This window comes from Barbatula barbatula, assembly GCF_947034865.1.
Source record: "Barbatula barbatula genome assembly, chromosome: 15".
In the NCBI taxonomy this organism is placed as follows: domain Eukaryota; kingdom Metazoa; phylum Chordata; class Actinopteri; order Cypriniformes; family Nemacheilidae; genus Barbatula; species Barbatula barbatula.
The window spans coordinates 242,540-258,571 of record NC_136778.1 but is presented as its reverse complement, the minus strand read 5'-3'; the positions used below and the strand labels follow the sequence as shown (position 1 = coordinate 258,571).

General features: G+C 44.8%; 1 protein-coding gene and 1 long non-coding RNA gene across 3 annotated transcripts in view; both read left to right on the top strand.

Annotated features, from left to right (window-relative positions):
• Positions 1–16,032, top strand: part of dspb (desmoplakin b) — a 32,963-nt gene that overhangs the window by 14,838 nt on the left and 2,093 nt on the right. The window contains exons 21-24 of one of the 2 annotated variants that reach the window (XM_079474406.1): positions 11,612–11,719; positions 11,811–11,909; positions 11,995–12,492; positions 14,536–16,032. The exon at positions 14,536–16,032 is cut by the window's right edge and continues 2,093 nt beyond it. In XM_079474406.1, coding sequence (XP_079330532.1) covers positions 11,612–11,719; positions 11,811–11,909; positions 11,995–12,492; positions 14,536–16,032 — 2,202 coding nt within the window. Of the gene's footprint in view, positions 1–11,611; positions 11,720–11,810; positions 11,910–11,994; positions 13,822–14,535 lie in introns of both variants that reach the window. The other variant, XM_079474405.1, reaches the window with a different exon arrangement.
• LOC306904473 lies at positions 1,127–11,319 on the top strand. The gene is made up of 2 exons (XR_013787633.1): positions 1,127–1,573; positions 8,091–11,319. It is a non-coding gene; the product is annotated as an uncharacterized lncRNA (long non-coding RNA).

The following is a 16,032-nucleotide window of genomic DNA, read 5'->3' as shown; positions in this document are numbered from 1 at the left end:
GCGAAGTAAATTGAGTATTGTATTTTATTTAACAGTAAAAAATATAATAAATTGTACCCACAAAGCTGCGCAAGCGTGGAACAGATCGTAATGTGATTAACGTGCGGTGAGGGTGATGCATCATTTCCGTTCTATTTGAGCCAAACTGCACTAAAGTTGCGCAGAGCCGTTTTCCTTGAGTCCGGCGCCCTCAGCGGGTTGTGATTGGTTGAATGATAAGCTTGAATCTGATTGGCTAAAGAGTACGACAACCCAAGTGGTGGGGTTCCGTTGCCAGGAGAGTCTCAAAACACACACACACACACACGTTCAATGCGATTCACACGTGTGTGACGATTAGGACATTCACATAACAATACAAACGTGTACATTTTAATCTTTCGAAAGTTTTGTGCGCAGTTGTATGTTTGCGAAACGTACTTTGTGAGAAAATAGTTTTGTTTTACGCAAGTGAATTGCTCGTAAATGTAAATATATACTATGTGCACGTAAATTAGGTTTTATGCATGCAAAACTGTTTACGCATGTGTGTATCTTGTTTTACGCGTGAATAATTAATGAGACTAAAATCGCTCCATACATTAGGCGTTAGTGCCCATTCAAGTGCGTGTTGCTTGTGTAACCAGAACTTTTTTACGCTCTCATCTGGCGCCCCTCTCTCATTTTGCGGCCTATGCATCCACCTATTGCCACGGTCACACTTGACTTTTCCCTCCATTGACTTCCATTCATACTTATGCGACAGACTGGAAACGGAAGCCCGTCCAACGATATTTCGCATTTTGCTGCGTAATAAAGTTCAAGTTTGGTGAACTCTGGCCTGGGAATTTGCGTCACTTGAGTGCGTGAGACCGATAGAAAAATCGCGCCTGCCCATTTTATTGGGATTATGATGTTTTATGTATTATAAATTCATGTTTACTGTTGTTTTACTGTTAAATATAATGAGATGAGTATGTCCATGCTGTGCTGGGTTCTTTGTCTTGAAAACTATTTGGCAGAAGTGTGTAACATGAGCTCTGAGGAATGCAGAAGCAGGGTCTCAGATAACAAGTGTGTGAGTGTATGTGTGTGTGCGTCAATCGCATCTCTCGGCAGGACCGGCTATTTTCAAAATGTTTTGCAGGAGCCAATGGTTGGGGGAGAATGGAGTCAGATTTACATGTCCCGAGGTGATTGGTTCCGGAGGATTCAACGCCCGCCCGATGAAGGGGAGGAGCCCGAAGATAGAATCGACGTCACATACTTTATAAATACTTGTAACCCAGAAGTGTGGGTTCTGTTGGTTTTGTCTCATATGTATGTTGAGAGAACAGCCCCAGCTGGAAGAAGCTTTTACATCTGATAATAAATTATACTTAAACTTATTGGGAAAACGATCTCTTTGACTTTTCTTCAAATTTTGAACACGCAGGACTCGAGTTTCAAAAGTCCGATAGTTGGTGACCCCGACGACGTGATTTGAAGGACAAAGAGAAGTTTTGGCGCCACATTTCGGCGGACCCCGTGGGGGAGGAAAAAAAGATATCGAGACGATTCAGATTTAACACAAAAGGCCGGCTAAAATACAAAGGTAAGCAGAAAACCTGTTATTTCGAATTCTGCTATTGGATATACTAAATTTCTGTGTTAAATTTGATGAACATCTCGATGAATAGACGAGTAAAATTGAAATAAGGAAAATCAGATTTAAAAGATTCTTTTAAAACAGTTAAAGTCTGTTTAATAAGGGTTAGAGTCCCTGGAATTAAAACAGATTAAACTCTGTTTACGGGTTGGAGTCCCTTGGCGAGAAAGCCATAAATTAATAACAGATTAAAGTCTGTTTAATTGGGAAAGAAATCCCGTGATCGGCGAATCACAAATTCTGTTAGGTTAAAGTCCTTCGGAGAAAGAAATCCGTAAATTATTTACTTTGTATGAATGGTATTGGGGATGAAAGTATTTAGACGTGGTGTTTAGTTGAATGCATAAGTGAACGGAAAATTCAGCACGTGGTGTGTGTAGGCCTTGTGTATGTGTATAATCTAAGTTGGTGTAAGGAGACGATCGTAAAGGAACTAGTAGGAAAGTTATATTGAATACATATATATATAAGTAAATAAATAAATAGAATGGCAGAGTTTCAAAAGGAGTGTGATGAATACGAATGTCCGACCGTATTAGCGCAATGGCAGAGTATCGCTGAGATGATGATAGCACAGGCTGAACCAAGAGAGAAAAAAGGGAGACAAAGAGAAGCTCAGGAATGTTGGTTAGAATTGTGTGATAATTATGCATGGACGAAAGAGGCAGAGACATTCAAAGTGCCCCTGGCCCCGAAAATAAGAAATATGGAGAAAAAGGCTCATTGTAGGTTAGTCAGACATAAAGGTGATGAAAAAACGATTAAATGGTATAATGCAAGTAGATATAAAAGTAAAGGGTGTGACTTAGAAAAACATTTAAGAAAATGGGGTCGTCTTGCCCTCGTGGCGACAGCTATATCACCTATTGGACATAGGAAAGAAGGGAAAGCTACAGACGATGATGTTAGACTGAAAGTGAAGGATGGAAACAGAGAGACCCAGTCACTAGCACCGCCCCCTGAACAGTACCGCCCATTGTATCCGCCTCTTGCCCCGCCTCTTGCCCCGCCTATTGCTCAGCCCCCCCCCTACATCTCACCAAATACGACTCACAGCAAACAACAGGTCGTGCTTGAGGTACGAGAGGGAGTTTTAGACTGTAATTTAAAAGAATTAGAAGAACTTCGACAGGAGGTACAACATCTGGGCAAGGTAGTGACAGAACAGGTACATGCGGCACGAGCTCAGGTGAATGAGACAATGCGCCACATGGCAGAAAATATGGAACTTCCAGAGGAAAGTGATGGTAGTGAGAACGGAGTAGGAAGTGAAGATGAAAGGGGAAGTTGTAGAGCAGCTGGCCCTATAGAAACAATAGGTCAGGCCCAGGGCACGATGCATACAGTATGTATTAAGGGAACGATGGTAATGGATGAGGAGCCAATAGCAAAACGAACTAGGGGAAGGGAAAAAGAACAGCAGCTGTCTAATTTTTCAATTGATCATTGCCCCCCTAACGAACCAGAGCAGAGAGAGCAGGCTATGAGTCATCATAGTAATCAATTATATCCAGGCGTACAGGCCCCATTGTTAGCAAAGAGCACTGGGGTGCAGTACCAGCCCTGGTCACACAGTGACATGACTGCTATTTCCAGTAAACTTCCTCCAATTACATCAGGGGGCTCTAAGTGGTTAAGTAAATTAACGGCCTTGAGTCATGGTACCGTTTTGGCTTTGGGTGACATAAGGTGTCTGTTGGGTCAGATTTTGACAGCCTCTCAGATGGGGAGTTTTGAACTCGAAGCCCAAACATTACAATATCCAAATGATCTTGATTTTTCAAAAGTAATTACAATGGTGGGCAGGGCACTCGGTCGATTGTACCCATTGCCACCCACCGTGTACCAAAACATAAAGTTTCGCATAAAACCAGGTGAGACAGGTGCAGCATATTATTTCAGGTGCGCTGCTGAGTGGGAACAGATGGTGGAAGAAAATAGTTTAACCAACCCAATTACAAGAGACATATTCAGAGCAGCGGTTATGGCAGGTGCCCCTAGTGGTGTTAAGCAAATAATGGAAAATAACCCTGACATTCCAATTGCTAGTAACGAAATATGGGAAAGGCATTTAGTCCACCACACAGATAGGGCTGTAGAGAAAACAGGAAAAGAGGAAGAACAATTAGAAAAGATAAAAATAGAGTTGCTAAAACTACAGTTAGAACAAGCAAAAAATGAGGGAGGGACAAAAAAGAGTAAGCAAATGCCACAACAACCCTATCAGCCACCCCCTTACCAATATAACGGCCCACCCTATGGTACAGACGCCCATGCAGCAGGTGGGAGGGGAAATAGACAAAGGAGCAATTGGAGGGGTAGTAATAGAGGGAGGGGGTCTTATGGAGGGAGGCAGCAGGGCGGGGGAAATTGTTACGTGTGTGGTGAGGCAGGCCACTGGATGAGAGAGTGTCCACAGCTTTCAGGTCAGTTTAACGGACCACCTGCGGAGGGATGGGGTCCTCGAAGAGGTGGTGCCGGTGGTCGCGGCAGGGAACCACAAACCCCATACAACCCGGGGCAATACCCTCCACCACCCTCCAACCTACAGGTGCCGATGTTCCCGCCATCGGGCCCGGAGGATGGCGCGAGCGTTTATTGAAGGGGCCCCCAGAGAACCGAAATGAGGGCTAGGGCCGAACCTCTCATTTCGTTAATGGTAAACAACAAACCATTAAAAGCTCTGGTGGACACCGGAGCCACCTATTCGACTGTCACAGGCGGCATAAAACAATCTGATCTGAGTGACAAAAGTGTGACAATAATCGGGTTCTCTGGGGGAAGTGAAAGCTTGAAAATGACACAACCATTCAAAGTAGAAGTGGCAAATCAATGTTTATCACACTCGTTCCTTTTCTCCAGCAATGCTCCCATTCCTCTTTTGGGTAGAGATTTATTAATAAAATTAGGGGCTAGCATTCTGTGCTCAGCAGAAGGGGTAATAGTTACATTTCCAGATGGTACAACCATTAACTGTTCCCTATCAGGTAATACGACAGACAGCCAGTGGATGCTGACCTCGTGTGGGGAGGAGGAGGCAGCTGATCTATACTGGGTAAAATTAGATGATGATACACAGTGGGGCACAGCAATGGAACTGTATAATAAATACCGTTCATGGATTTCAAATTTAGATATCTATTTACCCCCCATAGACCCATTGCATTGTACATTGTTTTATGACAGAAATGACATAACCATTTATGAAGACATGTTTCAGGAAGTGGAGGGAGACAGATGGGTGTTGGAGGGAGCTGGAATTTTTGTGAGTAAAGAAGGAGTGATGGCTCCAGTGAAGCTGACAGAAGAGCAGTTGAAGTGGTATGAGATGGCAGACACAGCAGCACCTCACATATCGTTAGCCTTACACCCAAGCCATGAAGCCAGGGAGCTAGGTAAGATTACAAAAACACTGTTGGCCACCCAGGATTGGGAGCCCACGGAAAAATCAGATGTTAAATATTCACCTAAACACAAAGCCTATTGGATAGAAGGTGCCACACGAGACACTGGAGCTCTAGAGCATGTGCAGGTTTCTAGATTCCATGGCAGGGAGCTGTCAGATAGTGTGGGAGCACCAGACATCATAAAAAATTTACCTGAGGATCTTTGGTCTCAGGGCCCAACAGATGTAGGTTTTTGTAACATGTCTCCAGTTTACTTTCAGTTAAGCACACCTGACCCCATCTGGATTCCACAATACCGCAACAAACCTGAGGCGGACGAGGGTGTGGCTGCAACAGTAAAAGGTCTCCTAGAGAGGGGTGTTATTACACCATACAAATCTAGGTGGAACACACCTATTTTTCCGGTGCCGAAACCAGGCACGAATAAGTACAGGTTGGTACATGATTTGAGAGCAATCAATGCTGTTGTGGCTACACCATCGTTAACAGTGCCTAATCCGTATACTGCACTCTCTGTGATAACACCTGAGCACAATTGGTTTACATGTATTGATTTGGCTAACGCATTTTTCTGTATCCCTTTAGCAGAGGAATGCAAGGCGTATGTGGCTTTTACATACAAAGGTTGTCAATATTCTTACAACAGATTACCCCAGGGGTTTGTTTTATCACCAGGAATTTTTAACCATGCATTAAAACAACAATTACAGGACTGTAGTTTGCCTGGAGACTGTGTGTTGATCATGTATGTTGATGACCTCCTTTTGGCAGCCAAAACAGAGCAAGGATGCCTGGAGGGGAGCGAAGCTGTGTTAAGACAATTACACAAAAGTGGCTTCAAGGTAAGCAAGGAAAAGCTGCAATTTTGCAGACCTTGTGTTACATTTCTAGGTCGCATGATCACCCCAGAGGGCTCCACGCTAACTGTAGCCCATAGACGAGGAATTCTGAGTCATCCAAAACCAACCACGGTTAAAGAGATGTTGTCATTTCTAGGCCTAACAGGATATAGTAGACACTATATTCCAATGTATGTTTCATTAACAGCCCCTTTGAGAGATCTTGTAAAACAACAGGGTATGAAGAATTTGAGAGCAGACATTGAGTGGACACAGGAAGCTGAACGGACGTTCATTAACCTGAAACAACAGATGGCACATGCAGCTAATCTCAGCAGTGCTGATTACAGATCACCATTTCACTTAGACGTCTCTGAGACAGGGTCAAGTGCACATGGGGTACTTTATCAAAAAGACCAGGGGGGCAGAAAAGTGTTGATGTATGTTAGCATGTTGTTGGACAGTGTAGAACAAAGACAGCCACCATGCAGCAGGTTTGTCGCAGGATTGGCAAAGATAGTGAAGAAAACGTCTCACATTGTTATGGGCCACCACCTAATTGTTTTAACCACGCATTCAATCGCATCTTTTGTTAATTCTGAATCATTCACATTTTCCCCTTTACGACAGCGACGCATTGCAGCAATTTTGCTCGCCGACCATATCATATACACGCATGAGGGCATTAACATGGCAGATTTGGTGGAGGAGGGAGAACCACACGACTGTGCACCGATCACAGAGAGGGCATCAGTGGTCAGACCAGGTTTGTTTGCAAAACCATTGACTGGCCCTGAGCCAGTCATGATTTTGTTCACTGACGGGTGCTGTTTCAGGGCGGAGGACGGAAGTTTGAAAGCGGCTTATGCAGTGGTAGAGCAGGTAGGACATGAGATGATTACGAGGGATGCAGCAAGGTTAGAGGGGAAGCAGTCAGCACAGAGGGCAGAAATGATAGCAGTGATCAAAGCCTTGCGACATACTGGTGGACACCGTGTAAACATCTATACTGACTCTGCTTATGTTGTTACAGCTGTACACGTAGAAATGCCGTTGTGGAAACGTTGTGGCTTTATCACTTCGTCAGGTCGACCAATAACACATGCATGTGAAGCCAGAGACCTTTTAGAGGCTCTGATGATCCCCTCAGAGGTGGCAGTGATTAAATGCGCTGGTCACTCTAAGGTGGATAGCTCTTTGAGCAGAGGCAATGACGCTGCAGACTTGGCGGCAAAAGCTGCTGCTGGTTATGTGTCCTCGCAGATGATGTGCACATCAGAAAGAACATCTAACGATTTATTGCCGAGATTCACAAGGGAATACCTTTGTAAAGAGCATCAGCGCTGTACCCCCGAAGAAGTCTCTGTGTGGGCACAACATGGAGCTGTTCGTGCCTCTGACGGACTGTGGCAAGCTCCGGATGGACGTCCGGCGCTCCCAGCGAGTCTGTGTCATTCCATCATGGTAGAGGTTCATGGAGTGAGCCATGTCGGGGACAAACAGATGATGAGAGCGCTTGAATATTGGTGGCATCCTTTTTTAAAAGCTATGGTCTCAGCACATGTGAGCACGTGTGAAGTTTGTCAGGGATATAACGTTAAACCCACGATTAAACCAACAAGGGGTTCGTTTCCTTTGACCGGTGGTCCGGGGGACGAAATCGTGATTGATTTCACAGATATGATCACGAGGATACAGGGTAAGCGTTATCTTCTGGTAATCGTAGACTATTTCACTGGATGGCCTGAAGCTTATCCTGTAGGCAGAGAAGACAGTACGGCGGTGATAAAATGTTTAATTAACCATTATATTCCGCGCTATGGTTTCGCCCGGCGTTTACGATCAGATAATGGCAGTCATTTCAAGAATGAACATTTGCGAGTCGTCGAAAAGGCCCTAGGCCTCAAACATGCATTTGGTGCAGTCTGGCATCCTGCCAGCCAAGGTAAGGTTGAACGAATGAATCTCACACTAAAACTCAAATTGGCTAAAATCTGTGCACAGACAAAACTAAATTGGTTGTCAGCTTTGCCATTGGCCTTAATGTCAGTAAGATCATCTGTTAACCGAATCACAGGATTCACCCCTTTTGAATTATTTACAGGTCGGCAGTTTCCAGGGCCACGGAATGCACTGTCGGATGCCATTGTGACACCATTATCTCACACTGTCTATTTTGATAAACTGACTGCTCTCATTAAGACTTTTTCATGCCAGGTCAATCCATCTCCAGCAGCAGACCCCCCTCCAACGACGGTACAGTGGGTGAGGCTGAGGACGTTCAGGAGAAAGTGGAATGAGCCGAGGTGGTCGAAACCCTATAGGGTGACAGCGAGGACATCACATTGTGTTCGATTGCAGGGCAAGGGTGACACTTGGTTTCATTTAACCTCATGTGTAGCTTGTGACCCCCCCTCAAGGGATCTTGCAGAGACACGGGTGGACCTGCGTAGACAGGTCCAAGAGAGGGAAGGAGAACCAGAGGCTGAAGAAGCCACAGGTGAAATCACAACACCACCAGTACAATAACAATTGCAAATCGTTCACAAGACAGGTGTCCCGGGTGAATGAGCTGCGACCAAAGAGAAGGACAGTAGAATCATTTTCCAGTGCAATAAATTTTGAGTGAATACTCAAGGGGAAATACGTATTACCATATATTCTTTATAACCATATTATATATTGTTCTTATTGTGATTTTCATATTTATTATTTTCATACCTATTGTTTTCCATATTTTTTAATATTTACTATTTTTTATACCTTTATATTACTATTGTGATTTTTATATTGTCATTCCTTACCATTTTATTTTGTGTGATTTTAACCATATATATTTTTCCTTAATTGCATATTCCCATTAAGTATATTGTGTGTTTAACCATTTTAATTTCCAAGAGTGTGTTTATTATTCCTTTAAAGTCCAAGAGAGGGCAACAAGATGAAGCTGTGGGAAAACTGTAAGCTGTCGGGGATCCTATTAATAATTTCAGGAGTTATAGTAGGAATAATTTTTAGCCTAACTAAGGGTCAGGAAAGCAACAACACCATATCAAAATCGAGACACAAAAAAGCCATAGCCGATACGAGGTTACCGTGTGAACAACTCGTAATTAATTATGTTTGGGGTAAGACTACATCATTTACTTTCGACCTATGCGCTGTCATAAATTGTGGGGGAAAAAATAGCTCATGGAGGGGGTACAATATATATATATGTATGGATGGGAATATGGATAGTGTTTGTAAGGTGTCCCAGTCTAGGCAAACCTATAGGGGTGAATGGTGTCCATCATGGAATAAGGTAATCGCATATACAGGTGCTTGGACTCCGGAACAACCTAGCCTTTGGACCCGTACCTCGGCAAAATTTGATTTAAAAATGCAGAGAGATTACAGTGCAAGTCAAAATCCACTCACCCTTTCAATATCCACCAGAACGGGATCAGCCAATTATACAGGGGAGTTTTTCCTTATAATGGGGGTGCACAGCCCAGGAACAGATAAAAAAGCAGTAATAAAATTTGTTATAGACAGTTCACCTGAGGAGGAAAGAAATGAGACAATAGCTGAGCCATTATCGGTAGGACAAAAGAATGTAGTGGTGGAAATAGATTACACCATGTTAAAACCAGAAGATATGATAGAGAGAGCTACAGGATATGGGGAAAATAATTTGTGGCTGGAATGGATAATTACCACAGCCAGAGAACAGAGGTTAGATGATTGTGTTGGATGTGCTAATGCAAGACCTCATTTATACATTGAACCAGCCCCGTTGTACCAAAATGATACGTGGGGCTATGAGTGTATGCTGGCATTGACACGGATGGCCAGTCCAAAAAATTGTACCACATTGGCAGCAATATTCCCACCAATAACCAACCTTTCACGGGCAGGTCCATTTACACCGAAGAAAGCAAATTATACCTGTTTTGATATTAAACGTCTATCACCAACCAGCAACCTGGGGGAGATAAATAAGGAGTGGTGTGATCGGATCATAGTAGATAATGGGACTGAAATAGGTACGTGGGCTAGAGCAGGTTTATATTATTATTGTGGAGATCGAAGATTGTTTACTAGGATACCTGAGAAGGCAAAGGGAGTGTGTGCTTTGGTAAGACTGGGAGCCCCAATAACTCTGATAGGTGACAGAGCAGTCAGAACGGAAACTATAAATTCAGCAACATTGACAAGAAAACGTAGGAGACACATCATAAAACGGAGAGCAATAGGTTCAAGTGTAGATTTATCATTAAATAGCCCGACATACATTGATGCGATAGGCATTCCACGAGGTGTGCCGGATGAGTATAAACTAGCAAACCAAGTGGCAGCAGGTTTTGAGAATATACCCATAATAGCTGCCCTTTTTCCAGTCACCCCAAACAAGAATGTAGATAGGATTAATTATGTGCATTATAATGTGATGAGGTTAGCGAATATGACAAGGGATGCCGTAGATGGTTTAGCGGAGCAGCTAGCACCAACTTCACTGATGGCTATACAGAACCGTATGGCTCTGGACATGCTGTTGGCAGAGAAGGGAGGAGTATGTGTAATGTTTGGTGATCTTTGTTGTACGTACATTCCCAATAATACTGCCCCAGATGGATCAGTGACGAGGGCATTGGAAGGTTTGAAAACTTTGTCTATAGAGATGAAGGAACATTCAGGAGTAAATAATCCTATTGGAGATTGGCTAGACAAAACATTGGGAAGATGGCAAGCAATAGTAATGTCTGTTGTGATGTCCATAGGGGTATTCATAGCAATTTTGATTACGTGTGGTTGTTGTTGCATTCCTTGCCTTAGATCACTGTGTAATCGTTTAATAGTTTCAGCTATTGAGAGACCGGAAAGCCCAAAACCATTTAATATGCCGTTGTTATCCAGCTATACTGACGACCCAGAGGACCAAGAATTTTGACCTCTGTCGAGGTCAAGAGAGGGATTATTGGGATTATGATGTTTTATGTATTATAAATTCATGTTTACTGTTGTTTTACTGTTAAATATAATGAGATGAGTATGTCCATGCTGTGCTGGGTTCTTTGTCTTGAAAACTATTTGGCAGAAGTGTGTAACATGAGCTCTGAGGAATGCAGAAGCAGGGTCTCAGATAACAAGTGTGTGAGTGTATGTGTGTGTGCGTCAATCGCATCTCTCGGCAGGACCGGCTATTTTCAAAATGTTTTGCAGGAGCCAATGGTTGGGGGAGAATGGAGTCAGATTTACATGTCCCGAGGTGATTGGTTCCGGAGGATTCAACGCCCGCCCGATGAAGGGGAGGAGCCCGAAGATAGAATCGACGTCACATACTTTATAAATACTTGTAACCCAGAAGTGTGGGTTCTGTTGGTTTTGTCTCATATGTATGTTGAGAGAACAGCCCCAGCTGGAAGAAGCTTTTACATCTGATAATAAATTATACTTAAACTTATTGGGAAAACGATCTCTTTGACTTTTCTTCAAATTTTGAACACGCAGGACTCGAGTTTCAAAAGTCCGATAATTTTCATACCACCGTCCGAACGATCTTTGCATGCTCAAAGTCAAGTCTGACCACGGCTTATGTCTCCTATGCCACAGGCCGGCCCTGTGTGCATGAAAGCAATCCTGATCAAATGTAATAAAATCCATGTAACGTCTTTATAGATCTACTCTCGCTCACTGTCTGATCAATCCCACATTACTGTATTCACATTCATTTCTCACGTGTTGTGTCTCTGTAGAACTATGAGCTGGAGTTAGCATCTTACAGTGCAGGACTGGAAACCTTGCTCAACATTCCCATCAAGAGAACTCTTCTTCAATCACCGTCATCTGCAATTTCACACGAGGTACAAACACCACCTCACACTTCACCAGTCGACACAGACAGCATTGTTATCATTGTAATAAAATGATTGTGTTCTTGTTTTTGTGTCCCAGGTGTCATCTCTAAATGCACACTACTTAGAGTTACTCACTCGTTCAAGTGATTACTACAAACTTCTCATGGTCTCTCTGAAGAACATGGAAGAAATGAAGGTATCATGAGGATTTGGTGTGGTGCTCTCTTGTCTCATGTCACCTCCCAATGGGCGATCCTGATTATTTCTTTTCATCTCTGCAGATTCGCAATACCAGGATTGATCTGCTCGACGAAGAGCTTCAGCAGCTGAGAGACGCCATCAAGGACCACACAGAAACCAATGCCGCTTTACAGAAGACCCTCTCGAAGTACAAGCAGGAGCTGAACGAGTCCCAGACTCATCTGCTTTCTCTGGAGGAGGTGAAGAGGAGCCAAGCTTTAAAGTGCATGGCCACACAGGAGAGTCTGGACTCCTCAACTAACCGTCTCCAAGAGCTTACGGAGGAAGTCCGTCGCCTCAGACTCCAGCTGGAAGAGGGGGAGAGGAAGAAGACCATCGTGGAGGAGCGCTATACGGTTTTGCAGCAGGAGTATGGTGAAAGCATGCGTACGAAACTGAAGGAGCAGGAGCAGGCCAGCTGGGCCAAGATGGAGCTGGAGAAGACCGTGTCCGACCAGACCCAAGAGCTGGAGCGTCTGCGCAAGCAGTTGCAGGAGGAGGCGCAGCGTGTGAAGGAGGCGCAGGCTGAGCTGGCGAAGGTAAGGCAGTTGCACAGCATAGAATTGCAGGAGGTGAAACAGACCTTCGAGTCTCAAATCCTCGTTACGCAGACGAGCATGGAGAAGCTTTCCCAGCAGCAGGAGAACGATTCGGCCTCCGTGCGTCTGGAATGTGAACGATTAGAGGACGAGTCTCGAGAATTGAAGGAGCAGCTGCGGAAGCTTCGTATGTCCTTCGTTCAGGAGGAGGCTCGACGAAAGCAACTGGAAGAGGAGGGGAAGAGACTCGTCGCTGTCGGGACAGAAGAAGGTCGGAAGAGGCACGAGCTGGAATCTCAGGTGCAGCTGCTGCTCGGCCAGAAACTTGAAGCTGAGAACAAATGGAAGGAGGTGCAACAGGGCTCCAATCGAACGCTGCAAGAGAAGGGCAGCGAGATAAATCAACTCATGCACGCACTCGACGAGGAGAGACGTGGTAAAAGAGTTCTGGAGGCAGAGAGAAGCCGACTGGAAAAAGAGTTGAGCGACCTCAAGTCTAAGAATGAAAACTCTGGTGATGAACTGGTGCAGCTTCGCTCATCCCATCATGAACTGAGCCTCATCCGGGTGGAGTTAGAGGCCCACGCCCTCGAGAAGAGCCGCTCTGAACAGATGATCATGCGACTACAGACCCGCGTACAAGAAGTCCAAGAGGAGCAGAAGCGCCTGGAGAGCGATCTGGAGAAGCAGCGGCGAGCGGCGGAAGATGAAGCCGGCAAGCGTAGGAAAATGGAGACGCAACTTGAAAAGACTAACCAGGCTATGCGGGAGTACACCACTACAATTACCACACTGAGTAAGACCAACGAAGAGACCAACGTCAAGACCAAACAAGTTGAAGAAGAGTGCAAGCGGCTGCAGGAAGCTCTCGGCCGCAGTGTGAAGGAGAATAAAGTGTCTTCTCAGAGTCTGACTGCCCTGAATGCGGAGATGAATACTCTAAAGGTCCAGCTGACACAGGAGAAGGGCCGCGTCCAAGACGCTAACCAGCGCTACGAGACCCTTCGCCGTACCCTCGAAGAGAAGACCACCGCTCTTAACGTGGGAACCATCGAGAGTGAGCGTCTGCAGCGAGTCAATGGAACTCTCAGTAAAGAACGTCTCCGTCTGGAGGAAGAGTTGCGACGTGCGCGTATGGAATGCGAGGAACTGCTTAAAGGCAAAAAGAATGAAGAACGTGAAATGGCCAATCAGATTGCAGCTCTGCAGAAACAGTTTGAAGCCAGCCAGCGTGCCAGCGCAGAACATGACGGAATTATGCGGCAGCTCACACGAGAGCGAGAAAAACTGCAGCTGGAGATACAAAATACACAAAAACAAGCCAGTGAGGTACAAAAGGCTGTTTTTGGACACTCCAGCCGCTTTAGATTTAGATGCTCTCGTCTCTCTCAACCTGTTTGCTGCAGATGGTTACCTCCCGTGATCATCTGACATGCAAATTATTCTCCACTAATCATCTGCCACTTATTTGCATGTTTGCAAAATTTGCATGTTTGATCTCTGTACCACACACCACCGGATAGTCAGATTAACATCTTTATTTGAGTGCTTCTTCACACACATCTATATCAACATCAAACTTGAAAATCAAAATTATCTTATCAGTTTCTCACCCAAACCTGTACGTCTTCCTTTTGTGAAACAGTAAAGTCAGTTTTAATTTCTATTGTATGAAAAAAAGTTTTTTCAGGAAAGATTGTTTTACTGAAGAAAGAAAGTCATACAGGTTTGGATCACTGGTAATTCAGTCTGTCAATGACAGTTCTGTTCTTTTGAAGATTAAGAGATAATGTACATCCAGATGGTTGTTATCACAAAATAAGCCCTCTTTTATGACACTTTATGCTGCTGTGATAATTACAGACTGCATGTATATTATTTTTTTCTATTGCACGGCTGCTCATCACGTGAATACATTAATGGACACAAAATATTGATTTGAAATATTTTAGTATTTATTTGCTTTGTTCTGTCTTTATAGATGTTGAAATATATTGACAATGATGAAACTATCTTTCTCTCCCTTCTTTTCTTTTTTTGCAGACGTCTTCTGTGATCCAGACCTCTCAGTCTCGATACACTGAACTGCAGCAGGAACGTGATGACCTCATGAAGAAAATCAAAAGCATGGAACTGGAAATTATGCGTTTGAAAAAGCTGGAGGATGAACTAGCACGTACAAAACTCTCAGCAGGGTCTGAACTGCGACTGAAATTACAGCTGCAGGAAGAGAACGACAAGATCAAGAAAGACTTCACTCAATGGAGGCTCAAATGTGAGACTCACGAGGAGAAAATACGACAGCACGGCTCCGAACGCTCTGTCCTGGAGAATCAATTGACCTCTGTCAAGAGTGAGATGGAGAAGCTGAGGGCTCAACTGAGAGAGTTGGAAGAACGTAACAGACTGCAGTCCCAGACGCAGGTGCCTCTGCAGAAACTGGATGGTGCGAATAAATATACCCAAACGGACCAACCTGACTCCTCTAATCTGGTTTTCGATGGTGTCCGCAAGAAAGTTACGGCACAGCAGCTGCACGACTGTGGCGTGATCGACAAAGTGACATCAGAGCAGTTAATAAACGGTCAGCGGACCATCCAGGATGTAGCCGTTGATATCAGGCTCAATCTGAAAGGCACAGGAGCCATTGCAGGGCTGTCAGGTGGACCTAAAGGAAAGCTGACCTTCACAGAAGCCAAAAAACAAAAGTTGCTCCCAGAATATAGTGGAATCATGTTATTAGAAGCTCAAGCTGCCACAGGACACATCATAGATCCCAGGGCTAATGTGAGACTGACTGTTGAAGAGGCTTGTCTGAACGGACTGTTGGATGAAACTGACAAGAAGCAGCTGTTGACTGCAGAGGCCGCCTGCGTTGGGTTCAGGGATCCAAAAACCGGCAAGCTGCTGTCAGCAAGCCAAGCCACGAGGAAAGGAATCATTGAGCGGGACACAGCTCTTCGTCTGCTGCAGGCACAGGAGGCGGCAGGAGGAATCCTTGATCCCACCCTAAGTGTGTATCTCTCCAAAGATGCTGCCATGGACCGTGATCTCATTGATGAGGATCTTTACCAAGCTCTAAACGCAAAACCAGAGTGCTACGTCGATCCAGACACAAGTCTTCGCACCACCTACGTTACTCTGAAGAAGCGCTGCAAAGCTGACCTTAGCACCGGCCTGCTCCTGCTTCCAGCCCCTGAAAAACCCATGACCGTACCCGGGCTACGTGCTGAAGTTAACGTATCAGATCTGGTGGATGCCAAACTGTTGGATGCTTCAGATGTGGATCAGTTGCGAGAGGGCAAGATTAGCAGCCAGGACATAGAACAGAGGCTTTGTGCGTATCTCAGAGAATCAACCTGCATCGCTGGGGTTTACGATGAGGCCAATGACTGCACTCTGACCATCTACCAGGCCATGAAGAACAGTCTTCTGCGTCCCGACACGAGCTTAGAGCTTCTGGAGGCCCAGGCCGCCTCCGGCTTCGTGATCGACCCCATCCAGAATAAGTATTACACTGTGGAAGAGGCCTGTAAGAAC